The 19,554-nt window shown below is 42.3% G+C and overlaps 3 protein-coding genes across 7 annotated transcripts in view; 1 reads left to right on the plus strand and 2 right to left on the minus strand.

The window, feature by feature from the left end:
- Positions 1-912, minus strand: part of wdr7 (WD repeat domain 7) — a 104,524-nt gene extending 103,612 nt beyond the window's left edge. For 4 of the 5 annotated variants that reach the window (XM_085168481.1, XM_085168479.1, XM_085168480.1 and 1 more), the window contains exon 1: positions 724-911. The gene's annotated coding sequence lies outside the window, so the exon portion shown is untranslated. Of the gene's footprint in view, positions 1-723 lie in introns of all 5 variants that reach the window. The other variant, XM_085168478.1, reaches the window with a different exon arrangement.
- Positions 913-1,607: 695 nt separating this feature from the next.
- taf1c (TATA-box binding protein associated factor, RNA polymerase I subunit C) lies at positions 1,608-9,734 on the plus strand. Its single transcript, XM_085168483.1, has 15 exons — positions 1,608-2,151; positions 2,408-2,519; positions 2,719-2,768; positions 2,990-3,088; positions 4,164-4,231; positions 4,318-4,568; positions 4,766-4,894; positions 4,979-5,096; positions 5,196-5,267; positions 5,350-5,485; positions 5,632-5,760; positions 5,856-6,051; positions 6,164-6,301; positions 6,764-8,145; positions 8,717-9,734. The coding sequence occupies exons 1-15, from the start codon at positions 2,035-2,037 to the stop codon at positions 8,960-8,962; spliced, it is 3,243 nt and encodes a 1,080-aa protein (XP_085024609.1). The 5' UTR covers positions 1,608-2,034; the 3' UTR covers positions 8,963-9,734.
- A 506-nt stretch (positions 9,735-10,240) lies between these two features.
- On the minus strand, positions 10,241-17,763 carry ccng2 (cyclin G2). Its single transcript, XM_085168489.1, has 8 exons — positions 17,477-17,763; positions 15,175-15,335; positions 14,955-15,092; positions 14,614-14,864; positions 14,126-14,204; positions 13,923-14,021; positions 13,071-13,270; positions 10,241-11,579 (listed from the first exon to the last, which is right to left on the minus strand). The coding sequence occupies exons 2-8, from the start codon at positions 15,277-15,279 to the stop codon at positions 11,447-11,449; spliced, it is 1,005 nt and encodes a 334-aa protein (XP_085024615.1). The 5' UTR covers positions 15,280-15,335; positions 17,477-17,763; the 3' UTR covers positions 10,241-11,446.
- Positions 17,764-19,554: the final 1,791 nt, after the last annotated feature.

Genomic DNA, 19,554 nt, shown 5'->3' on the forward strand with positions numbered 1-19,554 from the left:
AAAACTGTGGCACAAATATAAGGATACAATTTGCAGTCATGGCTCAAAAAACCGTGCTTCATGGGAAACTATTACTCCTACAAGTGCAGATTCTTCATGATGCTTTCCACCAGGTCAGCCATGGATATACCGATAGTGAGCTTGATAACCAGAAGGACTTGGAAACTGAGTTACTAAGAGTAACTCCCGAGTGGGAAGTGAAACTCTGGCATTAACTCAAACAGTGGCCCCTGAAACGCGATCAGAAACGTCTTTACAGGCAGTACAGCCACGTGCTCACTTTACATCATATTTCTGCTCCTCTACTATTGAGAGTCAAAAAGGTTAATCCAGCTGCTCCAGTCTGACACAAATACACCATCAGTCTCAGGACAGTCACCCACACACAAAAGAGCAATAAAGCCAGACAAATAACACACACAACGTAAACATAATTAAGCCATCATCAGTAAACTTGGTGTCACTCGGGTTTAAAGCTAACACTGTTTGGATAAAACGGAGATGTTTAATTCAAGGCAAGCTATTAATCTAGCAGCTGGAAAAATACCAGCAGCGGACATTTGATCTTAAATCTACCCATGAGTGATTAAAAGGATGCTGCACACCAGCTGCGCAATGACGTCTGAGACGCTGAGGCTAAACTACACCTGCAATGTCGGGACTTCCAGGTTAGCAGCGCAGCTAACGGAACCAAAACATAGCGCTAAAACGTCTTTTACTCACCAAAAGCAGCGGGCCTACTGGAACATTTCCCACTAACAGTGGGGCTGAGTGGTAAACGGTTCCCTCTGTGGAAAATAAAACGCAGAAATACCCGTTTCTTGACTCGTTTCGTCGGTTTCTCCTAAAGACGCTCAGAGGTGCTCGGTCAGCTGACCATAGGACGACCGAAGAGCCGCATCCGGTAAACGGATACAAAATAAAACAAAATGCGCAGGGAATTCGTTATAAGTTGTAGCTCCTAAAATGCAGAAATCCACAAAAATCAGCGGAAAACTACAATCGGATGAATAAATAAAATACAATGAAATGGCTAGATGTGATATCATCGTGCCACACCTAAAAACAAAATTTCAAAGAAACACTTTTTTAAATAACTAAAATAATGAAAAGTTTGAAGCGATATGGAGCCTTAAATACAACAACACAGCAAAATGATAGTAATAATTAAAATACCACTAAATTATAGAGAATAATGTATTTAGTTTCGATCTCAGTTTAATTTGTAGATATTATATACAATACAATAGCTCTTGAATTTAACTGGAACTAACCACAACGCCGTAAATAAAACTAAAATAACAATAAAAGCAGATTTTAAAGAAAAAAGTATGACTCTTGTCTATCGCCTTGATGCGATCGGTTAAAATAAGCTTTACTTTGAAATTTTGCTCGCTTTTGAAATGAAACCGAAAACTTCCGGTATTCTCGGGGTTTTGTAATTTTTTTCCATAAAACGACCATCAACTTTATTTATTTTAGTGTTTTATGTGGTGTTTTCTCGCTTGGGATTTCCTTTAAATAGTCCTACAAAATTAAATTACAAAAGTTGTTGTTGTTTTTTGTTTGTTTGTTTTATTTTGGGGGGGTGGAGGGGGGCGTTGTTCGTTTGTGTAAGTCTCATCACATTTTTCATTTAAGTTTGGAATTTTTGTTTTTGTCTTTTTAAGCTAACCGGAAGTCATTGTATTTGTTGTTGTTGGCGCCAGCTGTAAAGCTTGACTTCCGGAAGTTTTGTCGTAGGGGGTCTACACGTGTTGGTGGACTCACTGAGCATTTGGGGACATTTTAATAGCTACGTGGTCTCTTTTGGACTCCCGTGTGTTTATGTATGATCGTGTTTAGCACCTCTGAGCGGGTGTCACGATGTTCAGACGGAAATAAATAGAAACACGCGCTCGCTGCCGGCGGCGGGATAGCTAACGTTAGCTGAACATGCCCGAACTTGTTCTTCAACACCGACAGAGAGACAGACAGGCATCGTGGACACAGGAAAACCCGACTGCAGTTTGAATGATTTAACAGCAAGCAAACATGGATTACCAGTTCCCCCAGGAGCTTTTTCCATCGTTTTATAACTGCGGGCCGCCGAATTTGGTGCAGAAACACAATGCTGGAGGCTGGGGCAGCTACGACCGGGTCAAACCTCAGGTGGGTCCCACGTGGATAATTCCGTGACTCCAGATTTGTCCGCATTCCTGCGGGGAAAATAATTATAACTTTGCTTATATGATAATTCAAGGGGTAAAATATACTAGATCATAGCAATATTTATGTTTAAGGTCTTTAAACTGAGGTTAAGTTATCACAGTAATGTGTGTGACAAATTAATGTCTTTGTTTATTTTTATTTATTTTTTTATTTATCGGCAACCATGTGGTTTACACCTACCGAGTTGCGCTTTCAGGTTGGTTCTGGTCCTCTCTCCACCTGGACTTTCACATCCAGGCATCAGGTCGGAGGGGAGCTGTGGCGTCAAGTCGAGCCTGTGCCGGTCCCCCTCCTGGCTCCTAAACACGGTGAGTCCTCAGTCAGCAGATCCTCCTCTGGTTCAGACTCCTTAATAAACTGTAGTGCAGCTGTCATAGCTCAGGACCAGATTTTAACATCTAAGGAAAGATAAAGCGAATATAGAGCAGTTTTTCTCTTTCAGATACTCTTCACTTCAATTGAATGTGTTTTTCCACATATATGTAAGTTAATTTGAACTTTTTTTAGCTATTCTTTCGCCTTTGATGCCTCCGGATCCAATGAACTTCACAGAGCATGTAAGTGAGCCATAAAATCACCAAGAGACAAAATTTTATTTTGTTTGTTTTTGGTTTTATTTTTAAGTTGTGTCTATTTTTTGTTTCATATATTTTTTCCAGTTTAACAAATTGAATTTTCTGGGCAGTGAAGAACTGTTTAATTTCTAATCAGCATTAAAGGGAACAAACAGTCCCAGATGACTCGTGTTAACAAACACTCATCTTTTCTTTGTGTTTAGATGAATAATTTTTTCATGGATCACTCCCTGGACGCCTTCGGCTGCATGAGCAACGTTCTGTCAGAACACTTCTCCTTTAAGCTAAAAGGGCAAAAAGAGGTGGGTGTTGTCACAATGGGGTTAAATTACTTCAGATGTGATCAAAATCACACCCTAATTTTATGGACATTTAATGTGGTGTCGCATTTGAGCATTTAATTATTTATTTTATCAGCCCAAAAGAACACAGTGAACAAATTATGACTCTTCCTTTGAAAAGGTAGTTGCTGTTTTCCTTGCCGCTGATTGAGTGGATATCATTCAGCTCGATTTGTGTTTATACACACTCCAAAACCACAATCTTGGGCTGCAGCTGACGAAGCTGTGCCCCCCAATGAGGTGGAGGGCCACTCCATCCAGATCCTGCAGCAGGTGGAGTTCATGCAGTTGGCGAACTCACTGAGGCTGTGGAGCAGAATATGGACTACCAGCTGCAGTACAGGATGAATGATTCACTGAAGAAGATGGATGATTTGGCAAATTTAATACAGCACAAATAGAACCTTAATGTAAAGGGCAGTTTAGTTTCAAATTATTTGCATTGTTTGGCTCCAAATATTAATCGGGTCTTTAAGATATTTAACAGAAGCAACCAAAAGCTACACTTTAACAGAGTGCCAGAAGACAGAGGTGAAAGAGGTTTACAGCATTTTTGGGACTGATGCCATTTACAGCAGAAGACAGGTGAAAAATAGGAAATGCACAAAGGCCCAGAAATCAACATCCAGTGAAATGTAAACAAACTGGAGCCACAGACTTAAAATGTTTGTTTTCTGGTCCTAATATTCTAAGAATAAAATTATTGCTTGGAGCCAGATGCCATGCACACCTTTCTCGACTCTTTAAGTCATTGCCAGAATTGATCCACTCAGTCAGGATGTATTCGTTAGCAAGCATCATTGTTACTATAGCCCAGTTGGTTTCTGGGCTATAGTAACAATGCAGCTTTTATGGTGTTGATTACAGTGCTGACTATCGCCAAAAGGTGGAGCCTTGTTCTGTTTGTTGTGTTGGATCTTGAGCTGAGAGTTTGAAGCAAACATTAACAACAGATTTTGTTTACCGTAAACATTTGTATATAAACACAGAAGGAAGCTGTGCAGTCGTTGGTCATCAGATTTCTGTTTGATTGCAGAAATATTTTAAGGATGCAGTGAGGATGGGGAGGGTGACCTACTTCCTGGATTTGCTGAAGGTTAAAATGTGAGTTGAGTTGATTGGTTGAAATTCCTGGATGTCGAAGCTTTGTTTTAGTTTTATTTTAAACACGTTTACCCCTCCCCACGCAGGTGCGAGCAGAAGTATCCCTGCCGGAAGCTGGCCCGGCACAGCTGCCAGCTGTATGACGTGGTGCACTCCATCCCTCCAGAGCTGCTCGGCTCACTGCTGTATGATGAGCTGGCGGAGCAGAGGGACCGCCTGCTGTTCTCCGAAGGAACCACAGGGGGTGCTCTGAGTTTTGTTCCCTTTTCACAGAGTGATGGTGGCTCTCAGCATGGCTGCCTCCTCTATCCTGGAAACCCTGCACTGAATACCCTCAGTATCCTTGAGTTTGGATTTAGGAAGCTTCTAAAGCAGCACTGTCAGAAATATTTTAGGTCCACAATGATCTTAAAACCATTAAAAAAATTCTTTCACTTTTAAAGTACTCACTGGGTCAAAGCCAGGATTTCACATAACCATGGCTGCAGCTATCATTGGATAAAATGCTTCTTGCCCTTAACACAGTACCTGCAGACTTTCACAAGGTGGAGCTGCAGCACCACAGAGGCAGTCCTTTCTGTGTGGATACCAGCAGTAAACCGTTCAGCTTCCCACTTAGAGGCCCCGTCAGACAGATCAGCACCGCCTCGCTGTTTGGCGAATGTGAGAGCAACTGTGGGGAATATTTGGAGATGACTTCAGGAGCATGGAGGCGTTTTTAAAGATGTTTGTTTGTTTGTTTTGCAGGTTGTGTGGCTGTGCGGTCGGATTACCTCTGTGGTGTTTGGAGGTTCAGTGAGAGAAATGAGCCACAGGCACTCCAGGTGGTCAGCACGTCGGAGGTCGCGACCTGCATCAGCGCCAGGTTGGTGACAGTTCAAAGAGTGAAGTTGATGAGATGGATCTTTTTTGTGTGTGTATGGGGGCGCATGTGAGGCTAATCATCTCTGCTCTGTGCTGCCAGTCCTCATGTTTTAGGTGAAGTTCTGGTGGCGAGCGAGAGCGGAGCCGCAAACCTGTGGACGGTGGGGAAAGGGTGAGGAAGTCAATGCATTCCGCTCAGAGATGACAATGTTTAAAGGGAAGCGCAAACTAAAATTGACCCTCTAACCAATCAGGATGCAGAAGGTGCGACATGAGGACAGCAACCTGTACTTCAATGCCAAGTCTCCATGGAGATGGTGCGAGTTCACGGCCCACCCGAGAGTGGTGCTGTATGCGGACAGGACGGGGGTGGACCTAACAGACATCAGGGTGAGTCAGGAGGCTGGTTAACGTTGGCGATTTTGCTTCTGTACTCCACCCCAGTGGATTTTAAATCAAATGACTCCTCCTACATCTTCTTCTTCTTTCATTTCACCATCTCTCCTCCTCCTCGCCCTCATCTTCTGTCCCTCCAGGTGAGTCCGGCCTCCTGCCACACTCTGTTTCGTATCAGCAGCACCGCTGATTGTCGGAGCGGAGAGAGACTTGTCCTGTCCAGGTATCTAGGAGACTCCCACTCCTTCCACCACCTAATCACCACTCAGGTACGCCCAGCATCACTTAAGATTTACAGGAAGTAACAAATCAGCTAAAACGTTAACGGTTCCACTTCACCTTCCTCTCTCTCACTTTTTGTCAGTACTCGGCCTACATCATGGACGAGCGCTTCCCGTGTGTCCCAATGCTCAAATGGGATCACATGATGACGTCTCCACCTATTTTCTGTCACATTGTTCCTGGCTGCGCCTCGTCAGGCTTGTCAGCTGGCGAAGCAACCACTAAGGTCCTGCTCAGCTCCCAGAGTTCTCAAGAAATGATGATGCTGCAGTATGCAGGTGAGCCACCAGGGGGCAGCATGGTTTAGTTACTTTCATATATATAGATATATGGTTAGGTAGATATAGATAGATATATGGATTGAACATAAAAGTGAAACTGTGTGTTCAGGAGGCAGAGGGGACGCCTGTTTCAGTCGAGGTCCTCCTCAGGCTCTGCTCAGGCCCAGAGACAGTCTGAAACACCTCCCAGTCCAGATCCCTCACCGCTTGGACATTGCAACCAACAGACTGTCCTCATATGCCGCAGGTGAGAAAGTGATGCTACAGTTTACGTGAACTATCAGTTACAAATTAATTTAGCAGGAACCTTTAAAGTCTTAATTTTTTATAGGTTTTGATTAGACGTACCTGTAGCCCAGTCACAGTCACATAATCATAATGTGGCATTAGCCATCATCTGAAATACGCTACGTGTAGTTTTGGTTCATCTAATGTAGTTAAATAAGGTCTAACTGAACTTAACACAGTTCCCATGAGTTATTAAAGCCTTCACTTTTAGTTTCTAAGTTTTAGTCATGAATGTTAGAAAAACGTATAAGATACATTAGCTCAGTTAATGCAGGCTCCATATTTGATCTATTAAAACAATCGAGGAGGTGGAAGTTTTTTAACCCGTGTCACACATCAAGCTTTAATGTTCTGGTGGTTAAAGTAGAAGATAGATGGATAATAACAGTTTCTGAGTTTGCAGAGGGTTGTTTGTTTCCAGGTCTCACTTGCATCCAGAAGGCAGCAGAAGGTGGAGGTGGTGGCGAGGAGTGCATGTGCGTCCTCCAGCTGACGGAGGCAGGAGATATTTTCTATCAGATCCTGGAGCACGAGCAGCCAGACACCGACGAGTCACATCCTCGAGCTGAGGAGGGTGATCTGAAGCCTCGGCAACAAATTCGTCCAGGAATGACAACACGGGCAAGGAAAACAGCTGAGAGCCTTCCACCTGATTCTCAGCTGATCATCTCCGAGACATCGAGTGACGAAGACATCGTTGGGCCCACACAGGGTCTATCGAGGATTGTACCTGAAACACCGGAAAGAGGACGGCAACCATCCAGCTTCTCTGAGGATTCAGAGTCAGAGATGAACCGAAACCGAAGGCGGATGCAGCTGCAGGTTGTTGTCAACGATGATTCAGGGGCGGAGGAAGAAATTGGATTTGACGTCAGTGTGAATGATAAAGCTGTTGAAGTGGAGGAAATTGTCAGTGGTGCATCTCGGAGAAAGACTCCAGTAAAGCTGAGTAGTGGTGCTCTCGTCACATGGAAACATTGGCTCCAGAAACTGATGCAAAAAACCTATGAAAATAAGCACCGCTCACACCTCTTGCAGCACTTCAAAGCCAACACTCAAGGTCTGCTTTGTATTCCTGAAGGCGATCAAGGCACTTCACGGCAGGATAAGTGTATGCAACGCCTGAGGAAGGAGCTGAGGTTGGGCATGTCCAGACGGTCACTGCTGGTTCACAGCATGGTCTCCACCTCTCTCAGGCCTCCACATGTAGTACCCTTACCAAACCAGTTCAACACAAATGTCTGGACAGATCCACTCAGTCACCGACTGACCCTCTCCTGGCAGGGTGAGGAGGCATGGCAGAAGTGGTGGAAGGACCATCTGAGCTTCACCAAGGAGGCAAAGGTGCAGGCTCTGCGAAGGAGGAGGAGGAAAGAAAAAGAGGCGAAGCAAGCCACTGGACGTCGATTGAATCTGAGCGCTAGCTTTACCTCATCTGTCAGCTACCAGTCGGCGCTGGATGACCTCTCTGACTCTGCGGGCTGGTCCTCCGGAGTCAGCCAGGTGGCGTGGTCAGACACAGAGGACAGAGGGAGGCTGTCACAGTTCTTAAGTATGTCAGAGGGTGAGACTTCGAGGGCTGCGACGCCTTCCACCGTTCTAAATGACACTCCAACAGCAACTCCAACTCCCACCCCGACCGCCACACCACAACATGATAAACGTAGCAACCCTCAGCAAACCCCCAGCAGGACCACCACCCTTCCTCAGACCCAGACACTCAGACTGGACTCCACACCAGCCAGTCAGAGGAGGAGCAAACGACCAGCAGACGACTACCTCGACTCTCTGTTCGCGCCACAGGTAGTAACATGTCTTAGATCAGGTGATTTAAAATGCTCACATACAGAAAGTGGGATTTATTTTATACTTTTACTAATTAATTAATTTTTTCATATATCATAAAGAATAGAAACCTGAAAAATAAAAATTGGTGTGAATGTTATTGTTTGTATAACAGGACCTAGATAGAATATTTGTACTTGATTTAATTAAATGAAAAATTGGCAGGATTCATTTCATCTAACAGATTATTTTATGACCGTTTGGTGGCTAAAGGTAACCACTGGCAGCCAAAGTACAATACTGTCTCATGCAAAAATCCTTTAATCTTATTTTCAAAGTACCTGGCAGCTTAAACATAGTGTGTTAGCTTGGCTGACTGTTCTTCATTCTTTCTCACCTGAAGAGGAGGGTTTCTGGGCTTCGTTTTAGGACCACTGCTGTTCTTTATATAATGTATTTTTTTATGCTAACTTGATACCACCCACCCCCAGTACATATACCGTAGGGCATATATCTTAAATCTAAAGGCATGGATAATAAATGCCCTTTTGTGACCTGTATGCTCGCATTAACTGGCTGATGTTTCCAGGATGATCCTTCGCAGAGCCATTACTTGGATGAGGGGAGCTCCACAAATCCATTCTTGGCCTCATCTCAGCTCCGCAGCTCCCAGTCCATCCCTCTCCGAAATTACAGTGTGGATTTGACCAGAATGAATTTCGACTCGCCGGGCTCCTCTCAGTCCAAGTCTCAGTCCTACTCTCAGTCCCAGAGTTCACAGGGTCGACTGTCACAGGCATCGCAACCAAAGAAGAAGTCTCGAATGGGATTTTGAAATATTTACTCAGTCTGGGAATGTATTGTTTGGGATTTTGGGATTACGCTTCTTGGATTTGCTACACTGGAATGAAATTAGAAAACTTGGACACTGGATCTAAGCTAATCAAGGAGGATCACCTGTGTGACGTCTGGAGGAGTCACTGCAGACTGTTTGGTAGGACTGAATGGAATTTATTACCTCAGTTGTGTATGTGTGTGTGTCTGTGCGTGTGTGTGCATGCACGCAACTGACTGAGCTCATGGTCCTGTTTTATTTATGTGACTTTTTGTGATAAAAGCTGAGGGTCAACATGCAGGATTAATTAAAGCTGTAGAGAATAATGGTGATAATTAACTTGAGAGGGCTGGTACCCAAATTAAGCTAGGGTCTGTTATAACTATAAAGTCTAGATAAAGCTAAAGAGCCTTTAACGTATCAATAATTTCCATAAAAATGATTAAAAAGATACCAGAAGTTGGTTTACCCAAACGTATTTCAGAAAGTCTGTGGCCTACGAAGATGATTCTGTGAAGACTATATTACTGTACCAGACAGCTGTCATCCAACTTTCACATATTTAATACCAAAACCATTCCTGAAGGTCATAATGAACACACCCACAAACAGCCGCCTCTCATCAACTGTCTACTGTGTGGTGAAATGTACATTATTTTAAAAAGCTGTTTGTCTCACTCATTTTGCCAAATTTATGTTTCTGAGACTTTTCTACATCTAAGCAGAATTTAACTTATTTTCTCAATAAAACCACCACTAACATGAACAAAAATCTCAACTTCTCTTTTAAAGGGAAACAAGGGCAGAAACTTAAAAGACCAACCACACCTGCCACTTTCGTGGGTTTAAATTCAGCAGGTTCTGGCGTTCAATGGAAACGCTGTTAATATTTAGATGAGCTGCACTACTTATCATTCTTGATTATTTGTCAGATGATTCATCTCCTTCCATAAAGGACGATCCAGTGTATCTTCTATGAAAGGAGGTAGTAAAGGAAGCACAGAGGCACCTTTCCTTTATTTAGAGAGAGCTTCTGTTGTGGCTGTCGGGCAGAAACTTCCAGGTCTTGTTAGTCAGTTGGGAAATTTTCTAAGAAAACTAACTTTTGGTGGCGAAAGACTGTTGAACAGTTTGTGCCTTGTATACAGTCTCAAAAAGCAGTTTGTCCAGCTCAGAGTCATTTTGATGAACATTTGGTTGTAAATTGGGTGGCCAAGTTAAAGCTGGAGAAAGGTGTCGTTTGTTTGTTTGTTTGTTTGTTTTGGGGGGGGGGGGGGGGGGGGGGGGGGTGTTGTCCAGCTTTACTGGAGTCAACGCACCAAAGTTGCACACGTGGCTCTTAAATGTGTTTTAAATTCTTGGATGTACACGAGTGCTGTGTCTGTAGAGAAATGAGCTGCACTCAGGTTCAGGTTTGATTGATGGAGTTGTTTTTGCTTGCAGACATGATTTAAAGGGAAAAAACAGAGAGTAGATGTTTAAAAATAATATTTTTATAAGATTATTCTTTTCTCTTTTTTTTAGTACAGGTGACAAAAACAAAGAATAACTTAATATCTACAAAAAATTATAAACTATTTTTTTGTACAGCATTTACACTTTTACATATTTTTGTATGAACATTTTTGACATTTTTCAACTTTTTTTTGACACTTGGTCACTATTAGTTTCATACAACAATCTCTGAACAGTTTCAAACACCACAGACGACATTCCTTTTGTTTTTAAGCTACATCCTAACATTGGCAACTTCAAATTTAAATCAGAGTCATACTTTCAAACACATCCATAAACACACGATCGTTAAATGTTTTTCCAACCTCCACTTCCATTTAACACCTGAAATTACATTTAAAAATAATAATAATAATAAAACTGTGCAAATTAAACTGAAACAGAAGACCAGAGCAGCGCAGTCGGAAAGTTTCCAGTTTGATCTGGAGAACACGTCACTGATACATCTTTAGGTTGCTCTCATTTACTTTAAAATCCTGATTCATCACATGAGATTCGACTAAAAGAAAAATTGCGACCACTGCTGCTTTCAGCCTCTGTACGCCATAGAAACGCCTCCTACTCCTTAAAACAGTCTTGGATTAATAACAGTCAAAAGACATACTCAAAAACAAATGCCACGTTTTGGCAAATTACTCTTCCAGCCTGATCTGACATTTTAGCGACCATCATGTGTCTGCTAGCTCAGCACCTTGAAGACCAGGCTGTCCAGAGTTTATCTGCAAAACATCACTTATATCCTTACAAAGAAAAAAAGAAAACTTGCATCCTGGAATGTGACATCTCAACATGCACCGACACATCTACAAACTAAATCTATCAAATCTACCTGGAGGATGTCTAACCGCTCAGCTGCCAGTTGTGCTATTCTCCACCAGCACCAGAGCTTATTGAACAATAAATTAAAAGATGGCAGGAGAACACGGGGTGGTGGGGGGTGGAAACGGCGAGGCACGGGCGGCAGAGGCTTCAGGCATAGAGGTATTGGCGTTGATTTTGGCGACGGAGGTGAGGAGGGAAGAAGGAACCTTCGGCATCACTGCCCAGAGAACTGCTGAGAGACTCTTCACCCGAGCTCATCATATCCTCACAAGAGTCCTCGCTGTAGACACACAGAGGGAGGTATGAGGTCAGTACAGTCATATGTAGAGGCTTTGGCAAGTTGATACTACCATGGTAGTAACTTCCTGGGTCACGTTAATAGTGGTAGCATCTGACATGTAATACTGTTAGTATCTTGCTAAGCTCTTCTGCTTTGGCGTGTTTTTGAGGTGAATTTGGACTGTTAGTATCTCGTCAATTTCAAGGTGAACAATTAGTAGTGCGTGTGGAGTGGTTGTACCTTACTCACATTCCAAATATACCTGTGTATCTTAATTGGGGTTGTTTTGAAGTCTTTGTGTCTGGTTTGGGTGTGTTTTTGTATCCGCAGTAGTCTCTGTGGGCTCAGAAGTTACTCTTAATGAGTAAATCTGATTTATCCTTCTCATCACCCTCTAAAAATAGAAAATTAATCTGGTGCATTGGGGTATTTTCACCGAAAAGCTAAATCATGACATTTTTCAATGTTATTTTAAATCAATCAATTAATGAACCACCATTCATTCTCAATTTAATTGGGGTTTCTTGGCAGTAGAACCAACTGAAGCCAGTTGGAAGCTGCACTAAACCAAAAAAAAAAGCATTAAGTGATAGAAACTGATCTCTTCTAAATCTATTTGGTCATTTCTGATCTTGCTGAGAGGCACTGGGATGGAGATGGGCTGAGCAATGAAAGCAAAACAAACCAGTCAGCTGTTTCAAACTTCCGCATATCACTTAAGACTATCAGCTGATCTCATGTTGTCTGACTCAGCTGACTGAACTGTTAAGGTGTGTAAAGATGTTTGTTGATCGGGAGCTTTGTGTACTCAGCTTGTGTTTAAATACCCGCCCACTGAAACCATGTCTGTTCCTCTTTTCGCTTTCAACACACTGACGTAGAAATAAAAAGGAGCTGTCCTTGATACATAAAGGCGAGGCCACTCTGGCTTCATGTGACGTCATGGAAACAGTTGTGTCAGTGGGATGTGACTGGCTGGGAGATATGAGAGGCCCTGACAAGCTCAGACAGTTTCAACACAGGAGAAACTTCAGCGTTGCCGCTTGTTGCCACAGAAAAGTGTTTACTGCAAATAAAATAAAAGAAACGCACTCTCTCCACTGATTTAAACTTCATTTCGTAGATTTTTCTGACTTTATCAGCACCAGAAACAGTAAGTGTCCTACTTACCCTTGCTCTAGATTACCTGACAGAGACTTTTCAGGGTGTTTCTCTGTGCTGCGTCACTGCAAAGGCTGAAATATTTGGCGTATGTGATGACACAAAGGGTGTGTTTGGTTCCTTTTTCATTTAGCCTCTGTTTTTGTTGTTGTTGATGGTGGTAGGAGTGTTTGAAAGAAGTGATCAAATCAGACTGAAACTGAAGCCAGTACAGTCAGTCTGATTGGTTTCTATAGCTTGAAACAAGTCACTAAGACCAAGAAATTCAGGATCGGTTGTGTTTTTGGAGGTGTGACGGTGGTGTTGCTTGGATGTGTTTGGGGTCCTCACCTCTCGCTCTCATCCCAGCAGCCCTCTGGGATGGTGGGAAGTTCAGGGACACTACGGTAGTTGTGCAGGCTCTGGGCGGTCCGCCGTGACACGATCCACTGCAGCTTCCTGTGGTCAGGTTTGCTGCACTCGGGGGAAGCGTAGTCTGACAGGCACTGGGCCACGCATTTGCTCCACAGCACCAGGTCAGCATCAGCAATCTGAAAACAAATAGGGGAACAGATCAGTTTAACTGTCTGCGCTTCGCACTGACAAGACGACGGTGTGTTTAAAACTATCCGGTTAGTTAACACTTAAACAGAAACCTGGTGGTGCTGGTGATTTGCAAGTGTGAGAAAGACAAGAGCTAAAGATCAATGACATCAGCTCCTTTTTAACATGGAGCCATCACAACACGCCAGGTTACATAACTACAGACATCAACATAAAGAAAATATTCTGGACCAGAGCTGGGCTAAGAATAAACACTCTCACGATACACGGCTGCTGCTATTCATAACTCGAGTGCTCACTTCTTCTATTTAAAAACTGGAGTCTCATCTTGAAGCTGCAAGTCCGCAGGCTGTAAGGATAGTTAAAAGTTGTTCACATTTGCCAAGTAAAAGTCTGCATTAAAATGCCTCCTGTGTGCGGCTGATTCAGGAAAATGCCCACACTAATTCTCTTTTAATGGAGTCATGAGATATCTGCTAATTTAAACTTCTCATTTCCTCTGAAATCCACCTGCTCTGTGTTGTTGACTTTGGTGTAGAAAATCTATTTCTCAGGTTTTTTTTCCATGATTTGCACACCTTCCCCTCCCCAGATGAGTTGTTGTGTAATGAAGTCATGCACTGTTTGGCAACAGCCTACCTTGAGGTGTCTCTGGATGTGAGAGGCTATTTCCAACATGTCCTCGGACTGAACGGCTTCAATCTCCTGCCTCAGCAGTGCCAACGCAAGGACGGACGGCTGGAAGGAAAAGAAAAGAAAACAGTTAAACAGGATCAGTGTTTGTCAAGAATAAAATGCATCTATTTGTCCGTTTTTAACAAGGACAGACATGGAATTGTTACCTTTGCTTTGGAGAAGGAGATCCGGCACAGACAGGCTTTGAGCTGAGCCTCCAGCTTCTCCAGGCTGAGCGTAGTCTTCCTGTTAGGACAGACACAAACATGCAATCAGGTTCGGGTCTTTAACAATTCTCAAACACACGCAATCATCAGTTTTGTCCACATTGCTATTATTATTAATAGCAATAAACTGAGAATCGAAAAGGTGGCTCAACATTATCTTTTGACCCAAGCTGAGCAGGTTAAAAACAACACGGCAGGGTTACATAAGAGCAAAGTTTTGTTGCCAACAGCAGAAAACAAGCGTTATCAGTGCACTTCAGTCAGACACTGCCTGCTGCCCCACATAACAAGACTTTTTGCCAATCGAATGCCGTCCAGACTTTTGAACCCAATCCAGAATCATCAAGCTTCCAAACATCAACTGTAATGGATCATCTATTTGCAGACACAAATCTGAACACGTAACCTCGTGTTTGTAAGGGCCTCACCTATCGGTGGAGTGCGATAGCGCGATCTGGTGGTACAGGTGCAGAAAGGTTAAGGCAGTTATGGCTTTGGCCTTGAAGTTGAGCTTCTCGGTGATGATCTTCTCCATCCGTGCGAGGTCGGACACAGTGAACCGGCATTGTCCGATGCGGATGAGCTCGTCGGTGGGCGTCAGGTTGCACTCCTCCTCTGTCACTTTGGCTGCTATATGGAGGCAGCTGAGGCTGATGCAGGACAGGTGCTTGGGCTGGATCTGATGGGAGGAGAGACGACAATTAAGTAAAGAAACCTCTAAAGCTAAAGTGTGCAGTGTCTGCTCCTAGCAGGTGTGAACGTCTCATACCTTCATCATGGCGAGGAATCTGTCCAGCAGGTTAACGGCCAGGACAAACGTCTGCGTGCTGTAACCGAAGAAGCTGGTCAGACTCCACAGATCCTCCACTTTGGCATCTCTGCACTTGGCCGAGATCCGACTGTCACCCTGGAGAATAAAGACAGACAGTTGGTTAATTTCACAGTTATTAAGAAGCATGTTAGCGATGCTTAGATCTACAGGTGCCCACCGGCGCTGTGGATTCAATGGCGCTGAGTCCCGTTACTTTGGGGAGATAATGCACTTCCTGCTCACAATTCACCCTCAGCTCCTTCATCAGCTTGAAGGCATCCATGTCTCAGCTGGCACTGCAGGAAGTGATCAGTCTTTTTTAAAAACACAGTACCGACACTGCAAGGAAAGAAAAGTCACAAAGTTTAGTTATTATGCTGTAACCTTAAACATCGTCGGGATTTATGTGATCAGTAAGAAAAGGCCAACTTACAGCCTTTGCTGTGAGCTTGTGCTCCTCGGCAGCTACAAGACTGTCATAGTTCAAATAGTTGCAAATCATAATTGAAACTAAAAGCATTTTTGTAATACACATACATAACAGGATTTCTGCAAACTCTCCGTCACAATGAAGAGCAGAGCAGAAGTTTGGAGTTTCCCCTGAGGTGAGTTTGTTATGACATTTTACAATGTTATGAAATTCACTTCTAACCAGAATTTTCTGATTTCTTCTTAAATTTGCTTTTCTCCATTTTGTTTGTTTTTAAAAAAGTGACTTTTAATCACACTTATGCCTCTTAACTATTGAATGATACAAATCTAGATTATATTTTTAAATCCTGTTTCCATCCTGGCAGCTGCCTGATTTACCTGCTGCCTTTTCTGGCAGGTTATTCAAAGTCACCAGATGCACAAACTTCTTTCCACAAGGACGTTTGGACTCAGCTCAAACAAGCAAAATCAACAGAGCCTCTGGGCAGTTTTACATTCTACAGCAGCGCCACTCATGCAACAATTAGCTCTTTTCTGTACCTGTAGCTCACGACTTCTTCATGATTCGTTTGTTTGCACATTCGTTTGCATTTTAGTTTTGTTCCATATTTAGCATTTTACTTAACTTTTTATTATATTTTAGAGATTTTTGCCATTTAGCAGGAGGTTTCTTTACTGCATTCAAACATCTGTAGGTTACCCACCCAAAGAGGGTTTGGCCTTTCCTGACAAAAAAAAGTCTCTGTGATCATAAGAAAATATTTTGAACCTTTTTGCTGCATGAATAGACTTGTCGTGAGTATGGCAACAAACTCACTGCCTCAACTATAGAGGGAGGACAGCTGCTAATGAACACATCCCCTCCCCCCAAACACTACATCCCCACCAAGAAAACCATGTTAAGCTACTAAATTCTATTTAATTTCTATTTGAGGAATTATGTGGCACATTGTTTTACTTATTCTCTATTAATCTGTTGTTTTGTCGTATTATTTGCTCCGTTTTATCAACTTCTTGGGAAAAATAAAATCCAGTTTTACTGTATTTCACACAGAGCAGAAACAAACGCTTTCTAGTCTGTTTTATTGTAGACGCCTGAGTATATCATGAGAATAATGTGAATGAAGAGGACACATTTAAGGTGAAGTCTTTGGAATCGTGTCAGATAATCTGTATCCAGGTTGAGGATCTAAGTTAATCACTCGGTCGTTGCTAAACTGCTACACTGTTACCGTGTTGTCACATGACTTCACATTTTCGGGTACATTGTTGCTAAACTGTTACGTGACAGCCGTGCACTCTCAGTCTGGGGGTCAGAGCCCAGGGCCCGGCCCACTTCCCTCAGCTGGGCTTCGGTGTCAGATTTCCGCTTGTCTACGTCTTCTCGATCCCCTGACCGAAAAACAAGTACCCCCTTTTCCTGTTATGGCTGTATATTAACGACCTAAAATACAAATTAAGTTGCCCCACACGTCTAAAAATACTGTTTTTGTCTTTTGGTTTTGTTTTTTGAATTTTTGTAGTTGATGTGGACGGTTAGCCTCCGCTAGCTAAAGGTTTAAATCCTCTGTAGTCGAAGCGGGGGGAGGGGCTTCTGTTTAAAAATGATGAAATATCTTAACTATTTTACTACGGAAACACGATTACCCACACAGATATTTAATAATCGAGAACTAGAGCAGAGAGTTGACTTAACAAACCGATTATATGTCATTGCAGTGGTTTGTAAAAGTGAGTTTAACCGAGCTTAGAAAAAAGGAAAACGGGTCCAGATGATACCAGCTACAACAGCGAAGAGAAGCCTCTATGCTGTACGTGCAAACTGAAGCAAAAATATCAATTTTAAGGAAAAGCACACATTAAATGCTTTTAATCTAATGTCAGAACTATAAAATTCACCTATTTGCTATTTTTAAGCGCTTCTGGGCGAGTTCCTGTCGACAGTAATAAAAAAACCTTCAAAAACAAAAAACGACACTTTACTCGCTCAAGTGAAGGCTCTAAGTAAAATAAATGCAACTGTGATGTATTTTAAAGGTTTACTCTACCTGTTTCTGTGAGTTAGATCCACATATCTGTCCTTGCTGTGGCTTATTTTTTTCTGCTCTTCTTTCGTCTTTCTCTTTTTCTGTCCTTTGTTGATGTTGAGCAAGCTCACGCCTACTTCTCGACGTCACCCGGCCACAACCAATCAGACCCATCGCTTTACGAACAGCTGTCCTCTTTTTAGGGTGTTAAAGGCACAAATTGCAGCTAGATTCTGGTGTTTTTGTACCACCGTATTAGCATTTTCACCATATTCACACTGGAGATAGATAACCCAACTTCAATCCACAGATACAGCTCGGAGAAACGGAAACACAGCGTTTGGATCGCGAGAAACAAGCCCACCTTGAGTAACATTACCGTGAGCCAATCAGCAAACCGAAGTTTGCTGCGTTCAAATAGTCCGCCCAAAATGTAATGTTTTGATTGGATCGTGCCTACACAGAGACCTGACGCAATCATAGCATTACGTAGTGCCTTTTTTGGACAGTTTTTTTATTCATTGTCTGTGTCAGATGTGAAACAATATGTCTGTAAATGGTTAAACTTCAATTCCACCTTAAACAAGCATACCAGTGTATATAATCTAAGATCTTCCAGATGTAATGAAGATGTTTATATTAAATAAGAATTCAAGACAAAAGTGATTAAATTCAAAGATATTGTGGCAAGCCCAATAAAGTTTATAAAAACAAGTGGAATGGGAGATTCTACACCTGGGTTCGTGTAACGTCACAATGAACCAGGATGGGAATATCTTCTGATGTATCGTCAGGAGTTATTTGGTTAGTTATTTTAAGACCCCAGTCTAAATTAACGAGTTTAAAGCTAAAAGTCCAATTTAACATGAAAACATCATGTATAGAGTCAGATCTGATAACACTAAAGTAAGGCTTTATAAGCTTTAAGTCTCACATATGTTTTTAGCTATGGTTTTATTGAATTAAAACCTTCGCAATGAAACACAGAAGTACTTCAAGAATAAAAATATTAAATATGAAAGTTCATGATTTTACTTTTATGCAACCTTGGTGGCGAAACCAACCAGGGTTTGATTGAAAGGTGTGACTGCTGAATCCATTGATATGCAAATATCAGTGGGTACTATACAAGGGATATCTAAATATGCACTAACTTACATACATTTCCATTAGATAATGCGTAAATGAACATTTAAATGTCTATTTTAGACCACTTTTTAGGAGCTTTTCTTTCCTCTTGCCTGAGAGAAGACAGCTTAAGCAAAGAAAGAAAAATATATTTGTTAAAAACCTTCAAAAGCCAAAAAAAGTAGTTTGTTTGCAGTTTCCTGCTGGAAAGGTGCATTAAAATTTCATTTAACTGTGATAAGATTGTTAGTCAGACCACTAATGATGTCAGTACTTCTGTCTAGCTGTCCGTGTCAATGATAAAGTTGCATGGTCACCTTGAAAGGCAGAAGTCAACCCTTATGTCAGCATTTACTTTGGAGCTGCTTTTGAGGAACCACCACTTCCCACACGCTGGTAGGAAACACACCATAAATACCTGTCATACATCAGACTCAGAGTCACAGAAAAGTCCACGATGAACTTCGCATTCAGCACACTGATCAGTACGTTTTGGTTATGCTGGCCCACAGAAGATTACCAGAGAAAGACCCACCCTTTTTCTTTTGTTTTTAACCACATAATGGAGTCTTTCCTGGGACAAATGCTTGTAAACTCCCACAGAAACATCCAGAAAGAAGCTTTGTGTTAATTCTGTTTTCTTAAACACAATCTGTGACGAGCTAAGATTTGACACAACTCTGTTTTTACTCACCTGTCATCCTTTCTAGCCCTTTCAGTCGGGTTTTGGTTCTTTCACAAACGATATTGTAATTGGTGCTGATTCTGGTGGTTGCTCTGCTTTTTTTCTGCTGGACTTGAAAGCTGCCTTTGATACTGTAGGAGTCAAAGGTTTGCCTCTTAACTAATTTCAGTGTTACATCTAGAGTTATACTGTCTTGGGGCCTGTTCTTTTTTCTTTGTACATGCTCTCTCTACCTCCAGTTATTTGTCAACATAACCTCTCGAGTCATTGCCATGCAGATCATTTA

The sequence above is a fragment of the Neolamprologus multifasciatus genome, chromosome 7, assembly GCF_963576455.1.
Source record: "Neolamprologus multifasciatus chromosome 7, fNeoMul1.2, whole genome shotgun sequence".
NCBI classification, from domain to species: Eukaryota; Metazoa; Chordata; class Actinopteri; order Cichliformes; family Cichlidae; genus Neolamprologus; species Neolamprologus multifasciatus.

Excerpts from the sequence above, each read along its gene's own strand:
- taf1c (XM_085168483.1), top strand. The coding sequence starts at position 2,035 with ATGGATTACCAGTTCCCCCAGGAGCTTTTTCCATCGTTTTATAACTGC. Across the intron at positions 2,769-2,989 it reads CAATGAACTTCACAGAGCAT|ATGAATAATTTTTTCATGGA; the intron begins GTAAGTGAGCCA and ends CTTTGTGTTTAG. Across the intron at positions 5,486-5,631 it reads TGGACCTAACAGACATCAGG|GTGAGTCCGGCCTCCTGCCA; the intron begins GTGAGTCAGGAG and ends CTGTCCCTCCAG.
- ccng2 (XM_085168489.1), bottom strand. The coding sequence starts at position 15,279 with ATGGATGCCTTCAAGCTGATGAAGGAGCTGAGGGTGAATTGTGAGCAG. Across the intron at positions 15,093-15,174 it reads CCATTGAATCCACAGCGCCG|GGTGACAGTCGGATCTCGGC; the intron begins GTGGGCACCTGT and ends TTTATTCTCCAG. Across the intron at positions 11,580-13,070 it reads TGCTGGGATGAGAGCGAGAG|CGAGGACTCTTGTGAGGATA; the intron begins GTGAGGACCCCA and ends GTGTGTCTACAG.